Source organism: Microtus ochrogaster, linkage group LG2, assembly GCF_000317375.1.
Source record: "Microtus ochrogaster isolate Prairie Vole_2 linkage group LG2, MicOch1.0, whole genome shotgun sequence".
Lineage (NCBI taxonomy): Eukaryota > Metazoa > Chordata > Mammalia > Rodentia > Cricetidae > Microtus > Microtus ochrogaster.
Window position 1 is genome coordinate 48,175,897 of NC_022028.1, and position 20,346 is coordinate 48,196,242.

General features: G+C 51.7%; 1 protein-coding gene across 2 annotated transcripts in view; it reads right to left on the reverse strand.

Annotated features, from left to right (window-relative positions):
• The window catches only part of Agpat3 (1-acylglycerol-3-phosphate O-acyltransferase 3), a 76,914-nt gene that overhangs the window by 15,976 nt on the left and 40,592 nt on the right, over positions 1 to 20,346 (reverse strand). For both annotated transcript variants that reach the window (XM_026785469.1, XM_005360283.3), the window contains exons 3-5: positions 4,325 to 4,551; positions 1,356 to 1,525; positions 448 to 609 (exon numbers count right to left, since the gene is read on the reverse strand). In XM_026785469.1, coding sequence (XP_026641270.1) covers positions 448 to 609; positions 1,356 to 1,525; positions 4,325 to 4,502 — 510 coding nt within the window. In that variant the 5' untranslated portion in view covers positions 4,503 to 4,551. The remainder of the gene's footprint in view (positions 1 to 447; positions 610 to 1,355; positions 1,526 to 4,324; positions 4,552 to 20,346) is intronic.

Here is a 20,346-nt window from a genome sequence, read left to right on the forward strand (position 1 = left end):
AAGAAAGACGAGATTTGTTATGGCTCTTCCATCTCCCTGCACCCTAGGAGGGTGTGTGCCAAAGTTAGGCTTGTAGCAGAGGGAACAGATGAAAACTATGTCCCAGGAAAGGCGCCAAGCCTGAAAGGTCAGGTGAGATGGTCTTGTGGGCACATGTATGCACAGATGTGTGTGTTAGACTGGCTGGCCAGTGAGTCTCAGGGGGTCGCTTGTCTCCACCTCCCCAGCGCTAGGATTATTCGCATGCGCACCACAGCCTGGCTTTTCTGTTTGGGTGCTGGGGCTCAGACTCAGTTTCTTATTCTTGTGTGGCAAACACTTTACCAAATGAGCCATTTCCCCAGCCAGAGATCCTACAATGTATGACTTGGGCCATGGCATACACACAGGAGGACTGAGTTGCCCCCCTCGGCCACAGCCATCTCATGGTACATGCAGCACACTCACCCACATGCATTCTGGGTAGTCCGCCAAGCGCTTCAGCCCCTCTTTGACAATGTCCCGGTCTTCCTCCCACTTCCTTTTGCAGAATACGATCTCCAGAAAGTACCACGTCCAGCCGATGAGAGGCACGCACAGCAGCTCCCTCTTAGCCAGCACCTTGGAACTCTGCAGGGAGCAGGGAGGCCAGTGGCATCTGTCAGAGGTGGGGAGGGCCTGGTCGGAAGCCCTGACAGCCACCCCAGGGGCTCAGGCTTTGCTTTTCCTGGTTCAAGGCATTTGCCATAAACAGGACCCTGGCTTATGGATCAGCACACCTCAAGCACACTCGGGGAGGGGACCTCAGAAACTGTTCAAGAGTCAAATTTTGGGAGGAGGGCAGGTGCACCAGGATATGGAGGATAACACCTCAGTTCCAGGTCCCTTTTCTGACCTCCATTTTCCTGCCATGAGTTAGGGGCTTTGGCTGCACTGAAATCCCTGGCCCTCTTCGTGTCGTTTAAATTCATTGGAGGCCACTCAGCTAACTGCAATTATTCATTTGGTCTTGAGTGGAATCCTCTGGAAGGTGAAAGGTGCTGACAAGAAATGAAGTCACAGGTAGTGCCAAGAATAGGCAGGAAACTGAAGAGGGTGCCACACGGGGAAGACACACACCCCATCTCACTATTAAGGGGGCAAGTCAAGAAACCTCCAAGGGACAAGCCTCTATAGTCCTGAGAGCTTCAGATCCCAGAGGTTTCCTCCTAGGGCCCTATTTCACCATTACTCATCCAGACCCTCCCCGAACCCCCTGGGAGTCACCCCCAGACCCCATCGCTCACCCCCAGCCCTTCCCTGACCCCATCGCTCACCCCCAGCCCCTCCCTGACCCCATCGCTCACCCCCAGCCCCTCCCTGACCCCATCGCTCACCCCCAGCACGCCAAACCGCTCGCACATGGTCCACCCACAGAGGAAGTCGATCTCGAAGTTGTGGTTAAGGATGACAACTGCGTGCTCCTTCCCAAAGCGGTCCACGGTGGCCTGGTCGGTGAAGAGAGTGCACTCCGTGCAGGACCACCACTCCAGGAGCATGACCAGCTCTGCGGGAGGGCGGGGTCAGCACTGCGAGATGCCTGCCCAGCGCCCCCCTCTTAGGTCTCCGCAGGCTCTGGGAGTGCAGTCTGAGGGCCACTTCCGTTTTCATCTGCAGGGGAGCTTCGTCCTAGAGCTGAGCTCCCAGGGCTCCTGCTTCTAAGCTTCCCCAAATCACAGCTGTGTAGTCTAAGGGAGCTGGGTGGTGGCAGACAGAGGAAGCAGGGCCTGGCAGACCTAAACGGACCCCACTGCCTCAGTGCGCAGCCACTGTGGCACTAGTTTGCTCATGCGGAAGGAGGGGGCTGTGTCCTCACTGACAGGCAAGGAGAACACCTGCAGGGCTGTGGAATTAGCAGCTGGAAAGTGATGATAAGGTGGACGTGTTGACTATTTCGCCTACAACTTTCTCTGGTGTAAGCTGTGGTTCATACTCAGTTTTGCTCACTCCAGGCCTAAGGAAAAGCTCAGATGAGATCTACTGCTGCCCAGGAGGCTGTAGGACCCCCAAAGGCACGGAACGGTGCGTGGCCAGGAGTGTGGAGTATACTCAGTAGCTGACCCAGCATCTCCACCACAACACAGAACTGAGCCTCCCCTGCCTGCAACTCATAGGCCAGTGGCAGATTCAGGATGGACCAGGATCGTAGTATCGCCTGTCCCCTCTGGAAGATTTAAGGGAAACACATGTTCACTTTCATAAGGTCAGGGCCAGACAGTTCCATGTTAAGAACTTTGCATGTGTTTGTTCAGGAAACAATCTGGACATAAATGAGTTCTGGTGGGAAGTACAAGATGGCAGGTAGGCGTCCCACGTGCACCCCATGGTCTCCAGTGGGAATCACACCATGGAGACCAGGCATCTGAGGAGCGTGGACCAGGATAAAACTGCCACCCGAAGGATGGTCACAGGAAGATCCATACTTCTGACTCTGGCCACTGCTCTAAGAGAATCCCAGAATCCTCTGCAAAGAACTGTCTGCTGGAGATGGAGCCAGCGAACACTGCCTGCCTCAAACATGGAACCCACAAGCAGGGTGAGGCCTCGGGGGCATGGGAACTCTCATCCAGAGGGATGCCAAATGGCCTAGGTGCTTTAGAACACGGCAGAGGTAGGGTCCTTAATGTTTTCCAAACACATCAGCACATGGCCAGATGGGCATCCCATGCGTGTCCACACAAGACACACACAGTGGTGGCTCTGCCACTAGAGAGTGGTGACAGTCATCACCCTGCAGCCCAGCACAGGGTACAACCCAGTCACAACACAGATTGAAGCTCTGAGCACCAGCACCCAGAGAGTCCCCAAGGACGTGCTCTTCAGTCACCAGGTCAGGGCCCTGAGAACTGGCTTCTCTGCCCTTCCCAGGGGCTGCAGTCGGGGAGTCTCAGCGGGACATGTGATGTTCTGGCTTCAGAGTGCTACTAGATGCGGGAGGCTATGATTTAATGTTTCTCTGTAAACATTTGTGTGGCCTTGTCACCCGGTCACACAAGCACAACAGCATTATGTGTGGATGTGGGATTCCTAGTTCACCCTTTGTGAAGCAGCTGTCCCCTTTTGAGTCAAACTGAGGAGGGGACTCGGGCAGAGTGTTGTCACTGATGGGGAGGGCATAAAGGTGCAGAGCCTGAAGACACACTTCCCTGTGAGATGGCACATGCCCTCTGCTGTGACAGCCAGGCATAAACAGCAGCATACTGAATACTTATCTGTGTATCTGATTTTTTTAAACTTAGAAATGCAGTTGGAGGGCTGGAGAGATGGCTCAGTGGTTAAGAGCACTGGCTGCTCTTCCGGAGGTCCTGAGTTCAATTCCCAGCAACCACATGGTGGCTCACAGCCATCTGTAATGAGATCTGGTGCCCTCTTCTGGCTTTCAGGCATACATGGAGGCCGAACACTGTGCACATAATAAATAAATAAATCTTTTAAAAAAGAATATGGTGGTGATAGACTTTTTTTAAAAAAAAGAAAAGAAATGCAAACTGGAAGAAGGTTCTCTGGTACAGAAAGACCACTCATTTTCTCGGTTTCCGGTGGGCCCCCTGTGGAGAGATATGGTCTGTACTAGCCTCGACAAGACAACCTGGTGAGCTTTGGGTCCATATGACAAGACAAGACGAAGATGCCGTGGGGAGTGCACATCTACAGAACTCTCAAAGCTGTATTCTTACTCTGCAGAGCAACTGAGTCAACCTGGCTTCCTGTAAACTGCAGGTAGTCACACCCAGTGTGCCGCTCCCAGTGCACAGGCTGTGAGTAAGTGGCTGTCTCTCCAGGTTTCTCACAGAAATGCGCTCTCATGCACTAGTGCATCTGACAGACAGTGTGTGGCAACATGCACACACTCGTGGCTAAGGGCACTTTTGCTTTTTCCCGTGCACTGTGATGTGAGCAGGCAGAGGGCCATACGACACTGTGCTGGAGTGGAGGCTGGCTCTCAGCCCACTGAAACTACTCTCCTTGTTTTTGCTGGTTTGCAAGCACACAGAGGGCTGTGACATACCCTGTGAAAGTCTAGTGACACAGCCCACTATGGAAATACCATGCACTTGGCAAGTCACATGGCCTGCTATGGAAATATCGTGTGGTTGAGACTAGTAAGGCTACTCTAGACACCTGTTCACAGGGCTCCTGGGAGGGTGTGACCTCAGGGAGGATTGAACTTCACCTAGCTCTATTCTGGGATGGAGAGTCAGGTGTGGCCCTGTCCTTACTGCCCCTTGAGAACCCTGGCAGGAGACGCTTCCCTTTCCCACTGGAGAAGAACCTTTGCACAATGCCTGTGGGCGGAGACACTTACGGCTCCAGAGCGAGTAGGCCAGGCGGCAGTTGATGCGGCGGTATAGCTGCTTGCTGATGGGCCAGAGGGCCAGTGTGCACAGCTGGGTGAAGTTGATAACCAACCCACTCACCACAAAGACGAAGCCAATGAGCAGGTGCACCACAAACTGGGTCTTCAGGTAGGCAAGCAGGCCCATGGTCGCTGCTCAGGGGTGGGCGCACGGTCCTTCACTGAGAACAGCCGTCCTGCAAGCACAGGGCACAATCAACGGTCAGTGGATGCAGGGACTCGGCATAGGCTGTGGCCGGGGAAGCACAGTCCTCATTCAGGGCCCTGGGGAGGAGCTGCCCTGTGCCTGGCTCAGAGAGAGGCCCCTCTGGAAAGCTGAGGAACTACATTGTCTATGTGCATCTCACACATCACACACTACCACCACACACACGCGCACGATGGCTTTCTGAGGCTGGACTGTTAGCAGGATGGCCAGCTACCAGGCCCTAAGGACATGTACACAGCAGGTCTTGCTCTTGTGATAGAAACTGGACCTCGTGCTGTGTCGGGAGCCTCAGCTCCAGCCAGGTCTCCAGGTGACCAAAGCCTGTGGCAGCTTAACTGTGACTGTAAGAACATCCCAAACCACTTGGCTAAGTCACCTGGTTCTGGAGAAATTAGTTAAACCAGAAGTAGAAGATGAATGCATTGCCTGAAAGGGCAAAACCAGAACAGGGATAACAAGAACAACTCTCAGACACGCTGTGCTCCAGGGCCCGGTACAAACACTTCTCACCACAACTTGTCAATGGTCATGAAACCCCAGAGCGGATGTTCTTAGGACTGTGTGGAAGAGGTGAGTGACCAGCAGCAGGAATACTGAATGGTCTGTTCAGGGTCACTCGCGGACCAGCAGGAAGAGATTTTATTGTGGACTTTGAGACTTAAATCTAAGCTCACATCCCAGGAGCAGTTCCCTCACAGGCAGGGCCTCGGGCCATGTGCAACACGACAGGTCCCTCCCACACAGTACAGGATGGGTCTGCACAGACCTCAAGATACAAGGGATCAGCGTCTCCTCAGTCACCCCCTGGCACTAGCCTCACTGTGACAGCTCTGAGCCAGCAGTCCCAGGAAAGGGACAGCCCTCACCATCCCATGCTCATGTCATGTCTCGCCCGTTGGTTTTGTGGCTTTCCAAGGAGATGCGCAGGACCGTGTCACAACTCCAATCCCACAGTCAGGGCCCCAGAAACAGACCATGATTTTTCATAATGAACTTCAGCGAGGTCTTACACACAGTCACAACACACTCAATTTTGGGTGGCAAGTTTCAATGGCCAGGTAGCCACCACCTCTACACAGAATGAGTCATTTAGGCTGGTCCCACCCAGACCCTGGTTGTGCCCATCTCTACTCTGACAGCTTGACTTTTATTCTTTTCCAAGGTGTAGAATGGCAGAATTTGGGCCCAGATGGCTTGGCGTCACACTGCTGAGCCTGACCCTGCCAGCATGCAACAGCAATTCCAGTGTCCATTTCTAAGTCCTCAGCTGTCCTTTACCTGATGAACCCGGGGTGTCGAGCTGCAGGGGACCAGGGTAAAGGAGCCACACTTGTTTGTGCTCCAGGCTGTAAGGATGGTTTTCTTGAAGCAACCTGCTCTAGCAACCATCCCTGTGCTGCACAGTGGTGGCTTCCTGCTTTACTGTCGGAGTCTAGAAGCAGAGAGCTTGTGCAGGATCCCAAGTGAGCCCACACCCCCCTCCATACCCATTCCTGTAGTGCACTGCCACCTACCACATTCACTTCGGATCTCTGGTGTTTCATGGTCAAGGTCCCTGGTCTAATCAGACCTGGCAGGGGCAGATGGACATAGCCAAATGCTAGCTTGGAGATCAGTTCAGGTCCAGAGACCACTACTATATGTCTTAACCTGACATCTGCCTACCTGCCGGGTTACCCACACAGGACTATCTACCACAGTGTCCCACAGGCCACATGTGCTTGCTGCAGACCGCTGACCTCAATTGTCACTCTCTACTCTCTAAACACTCCCAAAGACAGACACAGGGCCTGCTTTCTCAATGCTGGCCACACGCCGTTCCCAGGACTGTTTCCTTACTGCTTTTTTGACTTCAGTGCTGTATACAAGAATGCCACTCAACCTTCACACCAGCTCCTGTCTGCTCTGTTCTTGGCTGCGAAGATTCTGGTCCATCAGAGCAGGTAAGTGTGGGGAAGGGTCTGGACTCAGTGACCAGAGCGTTGTTGGCCCAGGTGCCTTCAAAACAAGTATTTGTTATTTTAAGGCAGGGTCTTACTATGTAGCCCTGGTTAGCCTAGAACTCATAGAGATCCACCTGCCTTTGCCTCCAGTGTTGGGTACTGCCATGCCCAGCACAATACAAGTTTTAAAAAGTTTTGTGTCCTCAGACTATTTCAAGTTGACACCTATATTTCAAACCCAAGTTTAAATATGCAGAGTGTATAGAATCTGGCATGCTATAAATTCCAACTTTTTAAGGTAAATTTTTAATCTTTTAAACGCAACCATAGACAATGGCCAGCCTAGAAATTTGGCATCTCCATGGCTGTTTCACAGCCTTCCTATGCAGACACTTCCCTGCTTGCTTCCTGGCTGGGTATTTCCACTGCTTTGCTGCAGGATTTTATCACCAAGTGGCACACCAAGAGTCTCTTTGGCTTGAAATTATGCTTGAGAGCTTTTTATTGATTACTGTGACCTACTATCCCAGCAAAACTACCGTTCCACCCTCATTTGGATACTTCTGGCACACAGGCTCAGAGGTGAGGCATCTCAGAACTCCACACTTCAACTGTCCTAGGATCACCTACTTGTAAAGCTGGGATCTCAGCCCAAGCTTAAACCCTCGGAGAGCAGAGCAGGACATCCACCTGGACCCTGGGTACAACTCACAGCTCTTCTCAGGCCCCTATCTTTGTTTTTCACTATGATCCTGATCCTGAGATCTGAGGTCTACATAGCCATCTGAAGGGAATATTTCCTCACGGTCACCTTAGGTTCAACATTTTTGTCCAAGAAAACTCCACAGGACTGATAGGAGGGTGGGATTTTCCTCTGTATGCTCTGAATGTTTTATTACCACTGGTTAATAAAGAAGCTGCTTTGGGCCTATGGCAGTGCAGAATAGAGCAAGGTGGGAATTCTAAGCAGAGATAGAGGAGAAAAGAAGGTGGAGTCAGGGAGACGCCATGTAACTGCCGAAGGAGACAGATGCCCCAGAACCTTACCACCTCATGGTAAAATGCACAATAGTAGGAATGGGTTAATTTAAGATGTAAGAGTTAGTTAATAAGAAGCCTGAGCTAATAGGCCAAGAAATGTTGCAATTAATATAGTTTCTGTGTGATTTGGGTCTGGGAAGCTGGGAAACAAATGAGCAGCCTCTGCCTACAACAGCAGACAGTTAAGGCTCTCCCACCAGGGCAGCAATGCCACTAGATATCCTTGGCATAAGAGCACGGTGTCAGCTAATCCCCATAACCCCTACAGGGGCTGCCTGCGAGTGGGCTGACCCTGACCATGAGATATGTCATCTGTGAGTCTGCCCCATGATCCTGCAGTAGGATGGCACTGTCAGACTCACAACCTTTCTTTCATGTCCCTCTCGATTCCATGATTCCTGCCCTGGCATGTGGTACCTGTTATGATCTCTGGACACTGGTGTGACTTTGAAGAGTGGATGTGACTAGAGGCTTGGACATGGTTTCCAGAGCTGGAGGACAATGTGGTCCCTACAGCTCACAGGGTGGTTTCCTGAGCTTTTCAATGACCCTCATTAGATGATGGTCTAGTATGCTCCCAAAATCAGTCTGGCATTGGAATACCTTGTCCCTGAGGGCAACACAGTGGCTTCCAGGGTTTCATCAAGGCACTTGAACAGGCTCCGGATCTAGCACCTTCCTGGGTCAGAAGATGGTAGCAGGTAAGAGCAAGCCAGCCTTGGTTTCCAAGGAACCAATGACTGCTTGCCATTTGGGGAGGAGGGAGCCCGTGGCTCAGCAGGCTGTGCTGATTACAGGGTTCACAGGCACCTTGTAGGGATCTTACTCAAACCCTTGCATCTACCACAGCTGGGAAGCAGAAACCACAGAGATGCTGTCCCCAAAAGGATGTCCCTGAACCAGACTCGCCAGTCACCGAGAAGTTAGTTAACTGCGACCTGAAGGAGCCCTTGATCTTTGCTGAGATATCTAGGGCTCAGGGCTCAGCAGGACACTGAACTAGCACACCGCACACAAGGAGGGCCTTCCCTGATCATCTGCCCGATTGTCTCCTCACTAGAAATGAATTGAGTCACGCTCAGTGGTAAGCTCCCAGGACCTCAGAATGTGGCGGTACTGAGAGACAGGGGCTCACAAAGTGACAAAGGCTGTTGATTCTGAACTGATCGTCCATGTGCTCAGTGGAGAAGAATGAAGGCACCAGCTCTGCCAGCAACTGAACCAAATTTCAGGCCTTATCTCCAGAGTTCTGAGCCCTAAATCCCACGGCACAGCTCAAGGTCTGTACACTCATGCTTCTCACAAATACACAGGCTTCTTGGCTCCCTGACCTGAGATCTGGGAACCCTGCAGGTCCCTTCTCACAATCAACTTCCTGGTCACAGTCAATTCTCATCTTCCCATTCTCTGGGAGCCTCTTCATCATCCTTGGTCCCTTAGCCCTGCTTCCCTAAGGACCACTTCCCAGAATGCCCTCTTATCTGTCAGAGCACTGTTTCTCCAGAGATACCAGACACACACTGCCTGGCTAAGGGGTAAAGGTCTTTTGGAGAGCGAGGCTGGCACTCAGCAGAAGGGTTGGCAGAGAAAAGACACTAAAATATGAAAAATGGGCTACTTGTGATGTTCCAGACAGGAAACTCAGTCACAAGATAAGACATTTGCACGTGAGTTCAGTGATCAAATTCCAGTTAACAGGACCGACACAGCTCTCACCTTCCCTCCCTCCCTCTTGTCCCATTCATTCACATTCATTTTCCATCACCACTGCCCATCCCCAAGCCGGTCCTATGTGCAGCAGGATGGAGGACTGTGTGAATGGCTGGACCAAGGGCATTCCCTGTATACCTTCCCCGTCTTGTTTTGTATGGGATGAACTCAACTGGTCCAGAATCCACAGATGATAGAGAATTACTAAGAGAAATGAGTAATGGGGATAAATAAATGTCCCCACAAATGGGGACATGCGGCAGTAGAGACAGGAGAGAACCTCAAACTGTCTTAATTCAGGTGTAACACTCACTGCTCATAACAGCCAAGGATGAAAATACAAAGTCCCCCCCTTCTGAGTGGCCAAGTGGATATGGAAGAGCAGAGCATGCTCAGGGTAGTGGCCCAGAGAGCGCTCACCACCCCCACCGTCCTCACAACAGGTGCGACAGTGGCTTCATGGCCACAGACTGTATAAGCACTGGTGAGGAGCTGGAAGGGACATGGAAGGGACTGACTGAGTGCTGGTGGCAGCTGACCAAGAGGGCTGCACTGTCAAGTTTTGGAGTGTCGCTGGGGGCAGGCCTGTACCTCACAACAAGGAACCTCTGTTCTTCAGGGTGTTTGACCAGAATGGATAGGAAATAAATACAACCCAAGGGACAAACTTCAACCCTTGGGTGAGTTCATCATCAGACCATCCGGTCTCTCCGCAAGATGGGAGACAGAGTGTGAGTCCTTGCCTGGCCGCCCAGCTTCTGGAGAAAAACATGTCTACCTGTGGTAAAGGAAGGACTGCCATCGGCACCACTTGCTCTACCTGGCCAAGCACTGTCACACTCAGCAAGACTACAGGGTGTTGAGCAGAGGTAGTACAGCACAGAATCCAAGATGGCAGGGGCATTGTATGCTTCTGGAAGCTCTGGGTCCTGGTAGCTTTGCTCAACCTGGTTAGTGACATGCATTGGTTGCATGGAGCTCTACCAAAGCCAAGCAGCAGCTCTGGTGTCTCCCAAGCATGACCTTGTGGCCAAGTTGCCTTTAGGGCAGGCAGGAAGGAGGGAGCTAGAATTCCCAGGACCAGAGGTTTCCTTTACAGTAAATAGGGTGTGGCCTTAAAGGCCTTCACAGGCAGAAGAAGACAAGCCAGCCCCTCATGTGACCAGCCTACAGGACATAGGCTGCTGTGTGTGAACAACACACCCACATGGGACACAGGACCATGCAGGTAAAATGCATTGAGCAACAGAAAATCCAACTGAGTGAGGCCACACACAGCAGGCTGCAGGGGATCTCTCTGAGCATGCTCTGAGTCAGTCCACACTGCTGCTCCTCAGAGGTGGGCTGACCTCTGGCCCAGGACCTAGGCAGGCTTCCCAAGTAGCAATGGCGTTTATAACCCCAGGATTGCCTTCAGAGACCTTGTAGCTGGCTGTCAACCATTGGCCATTAAATGGGGTTGCTTGGGTCTGTCTATTGGATGATAAGCCCCACCCAGCCCAGGTCACCAGACCACAATCTTGTGGTAACTGTCAGTGAAGAGGAACTATTCCAGGGTGACCAGAGCCCCCAGATAAGCCCAGATGAAGCTGCTGACCCACATAAGCACGGTGGAGTGGGTGTGGTCTTAGATTGCTTAGGCACACCATAAGCCATTTCAGCACATAAGCTGCTTATAAACACGACTGCAGCCTAATTACAATAGACAAAGCTCCTGCCGCCTCGGAACAAACTGAATCCACAGTTTCTCGCAAACAACCAGGAAAGAGATCCAAGAGACTGAAAAGGTGCCACAGCTACGAAGCCTGAAACCAGCAGCTCAGCCTGGCCACATCATACACAGACACAGACCAAGAACAGACCCGCAGGTTGAGGCTTCAGGAACAAGGTGCAATCCCACCCCTTTTGTACTGAGCAGGCAGCCCACAGCCATGGTCTGTACCTCAGCGTCTGAGCTACAGCACAGCCACGGGCCATGTGAAGGCTCTCACACAGCATCTCACACTGGCCTCCCAGGCTCCAGTGGACTTGGGTTTCTCCAGGATTTAGACAAGTTTGAAAAGTAACAAAAATCACCTTTAAACTATGGCTGAGTTCATGGGGATCTTGTAGCATTATATTTTCTTGACTAATGGATTAAAGGGTACAATTAAATGTCACACAGCAGCCCTCCAATTCCTGATAGCACCTGGCAGCTGGGGACAGAGAATAGGCAGTACAGCAGCATATATCCTGGTCCCGAGAACAGAGCCCAGCCCGACACCAAAACACAAGGCTGCATTCCTCTCCTCCTGGAGTAGGGGCCCAGGAGGACATGTGATCCAGTTCTAACTAGTGGAGAGGGAGGGAGGGAGGGAGTAGAGAGAGGGAGGGAGTCTCCAGGTGAGTTCTTTGCTGTCCCAGAAAAGATGGTAGACACCACTCTTAGCTTCTCTTCCCCTCTGAGCTAGGAAGGGACATGCAAGGCACAGCAGCAGTTTGGGGTTGTGAAATGATGTGTGTGCAGAAACATGGCCAATGATGAGGTTTCTGAGGGCGACAAGCCAAAATCTGCCAGCACTGCTGCACACCCTGAGGTCACACCAGCAGCTGCCCATTCAGGAGGCAAGGACACACACGAGTCTCTAGCTGTCACCCTGGACCATCATAACTCTGAATCTACCATTCACACAAGTGAAGCGTACAGCATACAGACGATGGTCCCATAGCAGCTAAATGTGTGACTCCGGTCTGCTATAAGCATACTATGACAAACATCAATTAGACTTCCGTGTCTTATAAGCCATGCTGATTAGGTTTCCTGTTGGGGAATATTATTTTAAGATGTGTTACATTTGTTTATGCTGTGGAACATTTGTTTAATGATGCAAAGACATGTTGTATTCTTTTTTGTTGCATTTGTTTAACTCTGTGAAGCCGTGTTGCTTTGCCTGTCTAAAATACCTGATTGGTCTAATAAATGCTGAACAGCCAATAGCAAGGCAGGAGAAGGGATAGGCGTGGCTGGCAGATGGAGGGGAAAAAAATCTGGGAAGAGGCTGGGCGGTGGTGGCGCATGCCTTTAATCCCAGCACTCGGGAGGCAGAGACAGGCGGATCTCTGGGAGTTCGAGGCCAGCCTGGTCTACAAGAGCTAGTTCCGGGATGGGCACCAAAGCTACAGAGAAACCCTGTCTTGAAAAACAAAAACAAAAAAATCTGGGAAGAGACAATCAAGGAACAAGAAAAGGAGAAGAGGAAGACTCTAGGAATCAGCCACCTAGCTATACAGCAAGCCATGGAGTATGAAGTAAAGAAAGATATATAGAAAGGTAAAAGCCCAGAGGTAAGAGGTAGACCGGATAATTTAAGAAAAGCTGGCTAGGTAGCTGGAGAGATGGTTCAGAAGTTATGAGCACTGACTGTTCTTCCAGAGGTCCTGACTTCAATTCCCAGCAACCACATGGTGGCTCACAGCCATCAATAATGAGATCTGATGCCCTCTTCTGGCATAGAGCACCATATACATTAAATAAAATAAATCTTTGAGAGAGAGAAAGAGAGAGAGAGAGAGAGAGAGAGAGAGAGAGAGAGAAGGAAGGAAAGGAAGAAAGAAAGAAAGAAAGAAAGAAAGAAAGAAAGAAAGAAAGAAAAGCTGGTTAGAAACAAGACAAGTGAAGGTCAGGAAATCATAAGAAAGAATAAGCCTCTGTGTGTATTTATTTGGGAGCTGGGTGGCAGACCCCCCTTAAAGAGCCAAAAGAGTTTTTAAAAAATCAACTACAGTTTCCTGAAAGAATTACTCTGCAGAGGACTTCTCAGAGCAGAAGCCTGAAGTCTCAGAAAATCAAAGTCCATTCCACGTTCGCCCAGCTCCATGCCTACTGAGCCACGGCTTTGCCAGGGAAGCCAAGTGGGATAACTTTGGACCAGAGAAAAAGAAAGCATCACCCCTGGAGCTGCAGGTAGGCCATTCCAGCAAGAAGAGGGCAGGCAGACTATGTGTGGACTCTTTGGCCACTGCACAGGGGCTATGGAGCCACTCACAAGAGATCGGCATGGTCTGGAGGCCCTCTGAACGAACACCTTGAAGGAGTCAGGGGGACAAGAGGCAAGTGAAAATGCCCCTTGAATGCTTTTAGTGCGAGATGGGTGATTAAGGCTGAGTCCTAATGGCCCCTGGGCTGTTTTCTATAGAATGAGACAGGAAGACAAGGCAGTGAATGAGCACTTGGGAGGGAAGTGGACAGTGGGGCAGTAGACACAACTCTAATGACAGAGTGCCACCAAGCAAAAAAGGAAGTAAAGAGCCCTAGGTCTCTCACTTACCCCAAGTCCCCAGCTCCAGAATCTTTGCGGCCTCCAGGGTGTTTCGGATGGCCCCGAGCAGTGGCGATGGTGGGAAGGGAAGCAGAGGGAGGCACAAAGCTCCCAGGTCTGATGACTACACAATGGGCCTGTGACAAGCCTCTGGTCTAACAGGCGTGGCTGTATTTCTTACACTAGGACAGGACACCACCCTAGGCCAGGGCAGAACACCACATGCTCCAAAACACGCATGTACATAATGTAGGACACTTACACACACAAGCACACAAACTGAATAGCATACAACTGAGCAGTAATCATACATGCACAGGACACACAGGTGCACTACACATGCATGTATGTACACTCACATATAGCACATGCGTGAACAACCATGCAATGCACAATGGCCACAAGTACACTCCACACACACGACATACCAGTCATCTCACACACACTGCATGGGATAATGACAGATTGCTCTTAGAGAAGTGAGTGGGTACTTCCTGTATAATAACCACCACAGTGACCATTCTTAGTCATATACTTTACTGCATACACTGCACTCACAATGACAAAAACTGGTGGAGCTGAATTCAAGCTTCTCCCGGGCATGGGGAGAGCTGTTGTTCCTAACCTCGGCCAAGCCCAGTCCCCGTAAATGTGCAGCCTTTCCTCAGCCTGCGAAAAGTCTGAGGTCCCAGGACTGCCAACCAGAAGAATCAGATGAGAGGTAATGTCTGCCAAGGGGAGAGGTGGAGAAGCCCAGCCGGGTGGAGGGTGACTCGGCGGTGTCCGTGCCTTCAGGCTCCTTCTCTACTACTTTTCTCCACAATGTCCCCGCCCACCCAGACTCCCAGATGCCACAGGAACACTGTCCTGCACGCAGCTCTCCGGGACTCTCTGAAGGCCTTCTACACACGTTAGTCAAGCACAAGGGCATGGCCACATCTGCATAAATTGGCACCATACTCCACACATTTAAACTAGATTTTCAGGAAGGTAGAGATTCAAATGCAACAAACTAAGCTGGTCTCAAAACAACCACCTTGGTCTCCACACCCGGGACCTGCAGCTACCAAGAAGCCTAGCCTCATCGGTGACCGCGGGAGTCGGGAAAGAGTCCCACTTTCACACACTGGGATTATCTACTCATCGTCAAATATCCAGCTCCGTGGCTGAATATAAACTCAGAAAATCTCAGGAGATGTGTGTAGGTGAGAACATTCCTAAAATGCTCATCCAGCCAGTGGTATCTAAGAGTAACTCGAGCAGAGTAACAAAGGCCATTCCTAACCAACGCAGGGACACAGTTCTCTGTGGTGAGACTGAAGTTGCTATAAGCACATGCAGTAGCCTATGGCTGTCACAGAGCCCCAGCGCTGCATTCCCACCTCTAGGCTGTCCCCTTCACTCTGTCCTGCGGCGGTGGCCACTCCCAGCACCTGCCACCTTAACACCCCTCCTCATTTATCTTTAAAGTACTAAATACTGCCACAAGAGTGGGCTACAAGGGCTAATTGGTGGAAGGGAACGGGCCTTCTGACCCTGGGAGAGGCCTGGCTCAGATGTCGGGAGAAGCAAGTGGACCCGTCAGGAGGAAGGCCTGATCTGAAGAACTCATCAATGAGAAGAATATGTAAATTCATACCTAAATGTTCCTAACTCCACGTCCTCCAACACTTATCTTCTTATGTGTCTCTTCTCTCTCCTGCCCCCAAACTTTGCACCAAATCCAAGTTTTGTTCTATAACTTATCCTCGGAACTCCACCCGACAGTGGCCAAGGCCAAGGTCCCTAAGGTCGAGGTGTCCTATCAGGCCACCCAGCTTGGTTGGCTGCCTGGGAACTGGTACAACTTTCTTGTAGTAGAGAGATGAGCCTGGCTTTCTATATTTGGGGCAACAAGGCTCTTTCTGCTCAGAGAGTGACCAGGAAGTCTAGGTCAGCAGGGTCGGTGCCCTCACAGTCACTCTGAGCCTGTCCTGCCCATCCCTTCCCATCAGGAAGCAGGACCTCCAGCAGGGGAACCTCAGCCCTCCAGCCCAGGCAGGGACTTGGCCTCCCTGGCTCCTTACCGGCACTTCCCCTTTCCTTCTCTCCCTGGGCTCTGGATTTCGGATGGCTGGGGGAGTCTGCAGCCTCTTCCCACAGCAGGGCAACAGGACTCAGCTGGCACGAGTTTGGGATAGCACAGTGACCACTCAGCTATGTCCCAGAGTACAAAAATAGCCATCCCGCCAAGTGGGTGAAACGTCAGGGCCGGCTGTGTGGCCAGCTCATGTTCACACTTGGCACATGAGAGGCAGGGCTTGTGGAGCGGGGCAGGAGAGAAGCGTGCAGGAAAGCAAGGCCACAGCAGCAGAGATGCCCAGCCCAGACTGCCCACACTCTCAGCAGCCTTACCCGCCTCATTGCTCCACAGAGCCCAGCCTCGTGCAGGGCTGTACTCCCCAACCACAGGAAGCTGGTGGGTGGGACAGTGCCACACACGGGCTCACACAGGAAGGCTCTGCTCTCGTGGCCTCCGTACTCTAAGTACTACAACTCAGTGTTCCGACCTGTGAGCTTTCTGCCTGACGTCACCAACTACAGCTGGGCCGTACCGCCTCATGCCAGGCCGGCAATGTAGGGTTTTTCCCATAGGTTCTTCCCTCGAGCCCTCAACAGCCTCATCTGCCTCTCTATGCTGGGTAGGGACAACAGTCCTTCCCCTGGAGTAAGAGCCACAGGCTGAGAGGCTCAGTCTAGGGTTTCTGAGCAATAATTGAATGACCCAGTGTCGGCTGATGGAGAGCAGAGGAAAGTGGGGGACCACTGCGTATAGCAAGGCAAAGCAACAGGTAGAAAGAGAGGATGGCCCGGGGCTGTCTGATAAGGGGCAGAGAGACACGAAAGCTGAGCAAGACTACAATCCAGAAGATGAAATGGACCACCATCCTGGCCTGCCACCGACAAGGCTGGGACAGGGGCATGCCAAGCTGAGGACTGGTTCTTCCCCTGAGAGAGTGGAGGGATTTCTTACTAATGCACCCCAAGCTTACCTGGTGCTAGCCATACAAACATGATCAATAGCATTTTGTGGGGAGGGGAGAGATATTTCTGGTTGATACACTGAGTGGCTAGGAACACCTAGAGTTGGGACCTCCTGCTGTCACCCAGTACAGCTTGAGAGCTGCCAGAAAGGCAGTGTGGCGAATGAGCTTGACACTCAAACCCACAATCCACTGCTCCCCTGGCATGCAGGAGATAGGTCCGCCCACACAGGTACCCACAGCCTTCTCTATGAAGGAACCAGCCAAGGCCACCCTGGAGCTAAGGGGCTGTCAGACTCAGGGTCTTCTCAACTCTGGGTCCAGCATGCAACACAGGTCTGGGAATTCCTTACCAGCTACTGCCCCTGACTCATACAGTGCCCTAAGTTCCTTAGTAAGAAACAGAAGCATCCTTCTTCACTGGGGCTAGCACCTCCCTCGGGGTCCACATTGGTTTTCTCTGTGGGGTCCATATGGGCCTCTGTAAACAGCATCAACTGTCTTTATATAAGCCACAGGTCCTAGGTCAGGTTTGATGGCCTCTGTTCACTGCTCCATCTACAGACCCTGTTATCATCAGAAAGAGGCAGTGTCATCAGATCCATCAGAGGGAGCCCTTCAGACCAGGGTGACTTGTGCTCAACCAAGCATGGACTGGACTAAGGTACAGGACCTTTGGAGGGCTGCTACTAACTCCAGCTCAAAAGAATCCAGCATCTGTGCCTCCCCAGGACACAGGTGACACCTCTGAACAACTTCCAGATGATTTAGGACCTGGAAGGTCAGATGACCTCCAGTCCCTTGGCCCCATCCCAGCTCTTAGAGCCCCAGGGTGGAAGCCAAGGGGTAAAGCAGATCCTGAGTTAGGAGAGCAGAGACAAAAGCAGCCACCCAGAGTCCCACTGTAGCACTGACACCTGCACCACCTGCACACAATGCTCAAACCTGCGTTGTGCACTCTGTACCATCCGTACTCACAGTGTCAACACTCATACTGCCCGACACTGCCCACACCCACATAACCCATACCTGTACCCTCCAGCCTACAGCCCATCACACACCTGCATCACTCAGACCACAATGCCCACACGGTCTACGCCAGACCTCCCTCACCAGTAGAAGTAATAGGCCAGGGCCACAGCCAGCAGTGCGACGCAGACCCCAGAGAAGAGGCAGGTTGAGGAGCTGGTCAACATCGCTACCCTCTGTCTTGTGAACTTCTCGGAGGTGGTGAGGAGAAGCCTGGCTGTGAGCACAGGTCTCTGGCAGATTAGGGCGCAGGCCAAGGAAAGAGCTGGTGACTGCGCCTATACTGTTCACATCAGGAAGGCACGGTGACAACTAGAGAGAGGGACAGCACTCTCACAGCCAGAGACAGGGCAGCCTCTTTTCTAGGCTACTGCTGCAGGATCTACTGCTGGGCACACACTAATCCAATAAGCGGCTTTTACCAGGAGCCAAGTAAGAATGGCGTAGGTCACTCTCTGGCCCCAGGGCTGGACTCTAAGAACACTATAGGTTCCTTTCCCAGCGGCCAAAGGTTCCAGGTCCAAACAGGAGGCTGGTCAAGTCCCAGAATCATCAATTCTGTGCCCCAGACACAGTCCTTTGGCTTCCTGTGTCTGACGCACTGTAAAATAAATCAGCCCATAGCCTGGACACACTGTTTGGATGCTGCAATCTCAGTGCCCTGTGCCCACAGCCTGGACACACTGTATGGACACTGCAATACTCAGTGTCCTGTGCTCTGAGGCTTCCAGACCAAGATTTCTGGATCTAAGAAAAGAGTGTAAAAGCTGAACCAAAAGATGCTGAACTAGTAAGAAAAAAATGACCCAGAGGGCCAGAGAATCACTCCGGGGCCCATCCCTCACAGATGGCTCAGTAGCTCACCCATATGAGGATAGCAGGCTCAGCTCCTTAGGGCAGTGCTTGGTCAGGGCTCCCATTAGTGTTTTATCTTTTAGGGTCCTGGAGGCACTGCACACCATAGGTCTCCCACAATCCCCTCTCAGGTGCTCACTGCCTGGCTGCAGGCCATGGCTTGTCTTGGCCTTATGCATAAGTCACCTGCTGCTAAGACATCGGCACCCATTCTGAGCACTGAGCCCTGAGAGGCTGTGGTCAGAGCCCCCAGCACAGGCTGGGATATCACATTCAGCTTTCTCAGGGCCACCCTGGTGAAAGAGCTGTAGTGATGTGTTGTCCTGGAGTCTGGTGGCATTCTTCCCCAACACAAGTCCTCAGGTGGCTGACAACTGCAGAGACCAGCATCATCCCACTAAAAGTCCCTGTGTCTCTCACTGGCCCTTAGCAGATGATAGGTAACAGACATTTGTCACCTTGACCGCAGAGTGATCTATAATGACAAGCGCAATCAGCCACCTGGAAGATGGTCATTGGGTGCCCTCCTTACCCGAATCCCTCATGACTATTTATAGAACTGGGGTTGACATCTGGAGAAAACAGAACACTAGAAAATTCAGGGATCCCTTCTCCTTGCCTCAGGAACTTCCTTCCCAAGAGCAGTGGTACAGAACCCTTCTCTGGTGAGACACGGACACTGTGTAATAAAGGAAAGGTTCACTCAATCCTGTTAGCAGGGGCAGGGCAGGTGGAGCAAGGCACCTGTGTAGCTCCCACTGGGAGGACCTCATACCTTCTGCAGACTGACATGTTCACACAGCCTCAAGGGGTCACTTTTGCATGAATTCAAGGCAGAAGTGACAGCTGATTGTGCAACACTGACCTCACACTTGCTTTCAACAAGACCCGGCTGAGCATCATATCACCCGCGAGGCCGGGAGGTCCAGCTCTGGGAGGAACCAGGACTGCTCTAAGCTAGCTACTAGGGGTGGCCTTCAAGGTAGTTCATAGATGCCCAGAATCTAACAGGGCATCTGCTCCAGTGCCAGGGTACAGAAAGATACTCCCATGTCTGTATCATGGTGGGATTGCCAAAGCAGGGGACATGTCAGCAACAAGGGGCCAGCCTGCAGTGAGAAACATGCCCAAGCTCAGACGTACCCTCAACATCCATCTTACAGCAGAAGCTGCTTTTCCAGCTGAAGCGCCACCATCCTGTCCAATGGGCCTCTTGGCTCAAAGGATGGGGGTCACCTACAGATACCACTGGGAGAAGCACAGGTCAACAGGGTCCACACCTGAGCACTCACTGTCCTTGGATTTGGGAGATGAGCCCCCTTCTCTTAAAGCAAACACAGCATGTAAACAGAGCATTTACTCCTAAACATGCCTTGGAGGAGGCACTTAGGGGCAGGTACCAGGCAACCCATGGCCTTCTGTGATTCGCCTGCCCGTTTTCCTTAAGGAAGACACAGCTCACATCAGGACTGACAAGGTTTTGATGAAGCCCCTGATTCCTTGGAGGTGGTTCCTCGCAGTGGTGTTTCTGCCTCACATCCCCAGAACCTGAAGAGAAGGATGTCCTAAAACAACTCACTATGTAGACCATGCTGGCCTCAAACTACTCAGAGATCTGCCTTCCTCATTGCTGGAATTAAAATGTGCACACAACCATGCCTGGCAAGACTAGAACTTTTTAAATTGGACCAGAACCAGGAAGATGGTTCATTAGGTTAAGGCACCAAGCCTGACAACCTGAGTTCAATTCCCAGAACCTACATGATGGAGAGAACCAACTCCTGAAGGTTACCCTCTGGCTTCCACATGTGTGCCATGGCCATGGTAAATAAACACCTGTTATAAATAAAGAACTAGGCCGGGC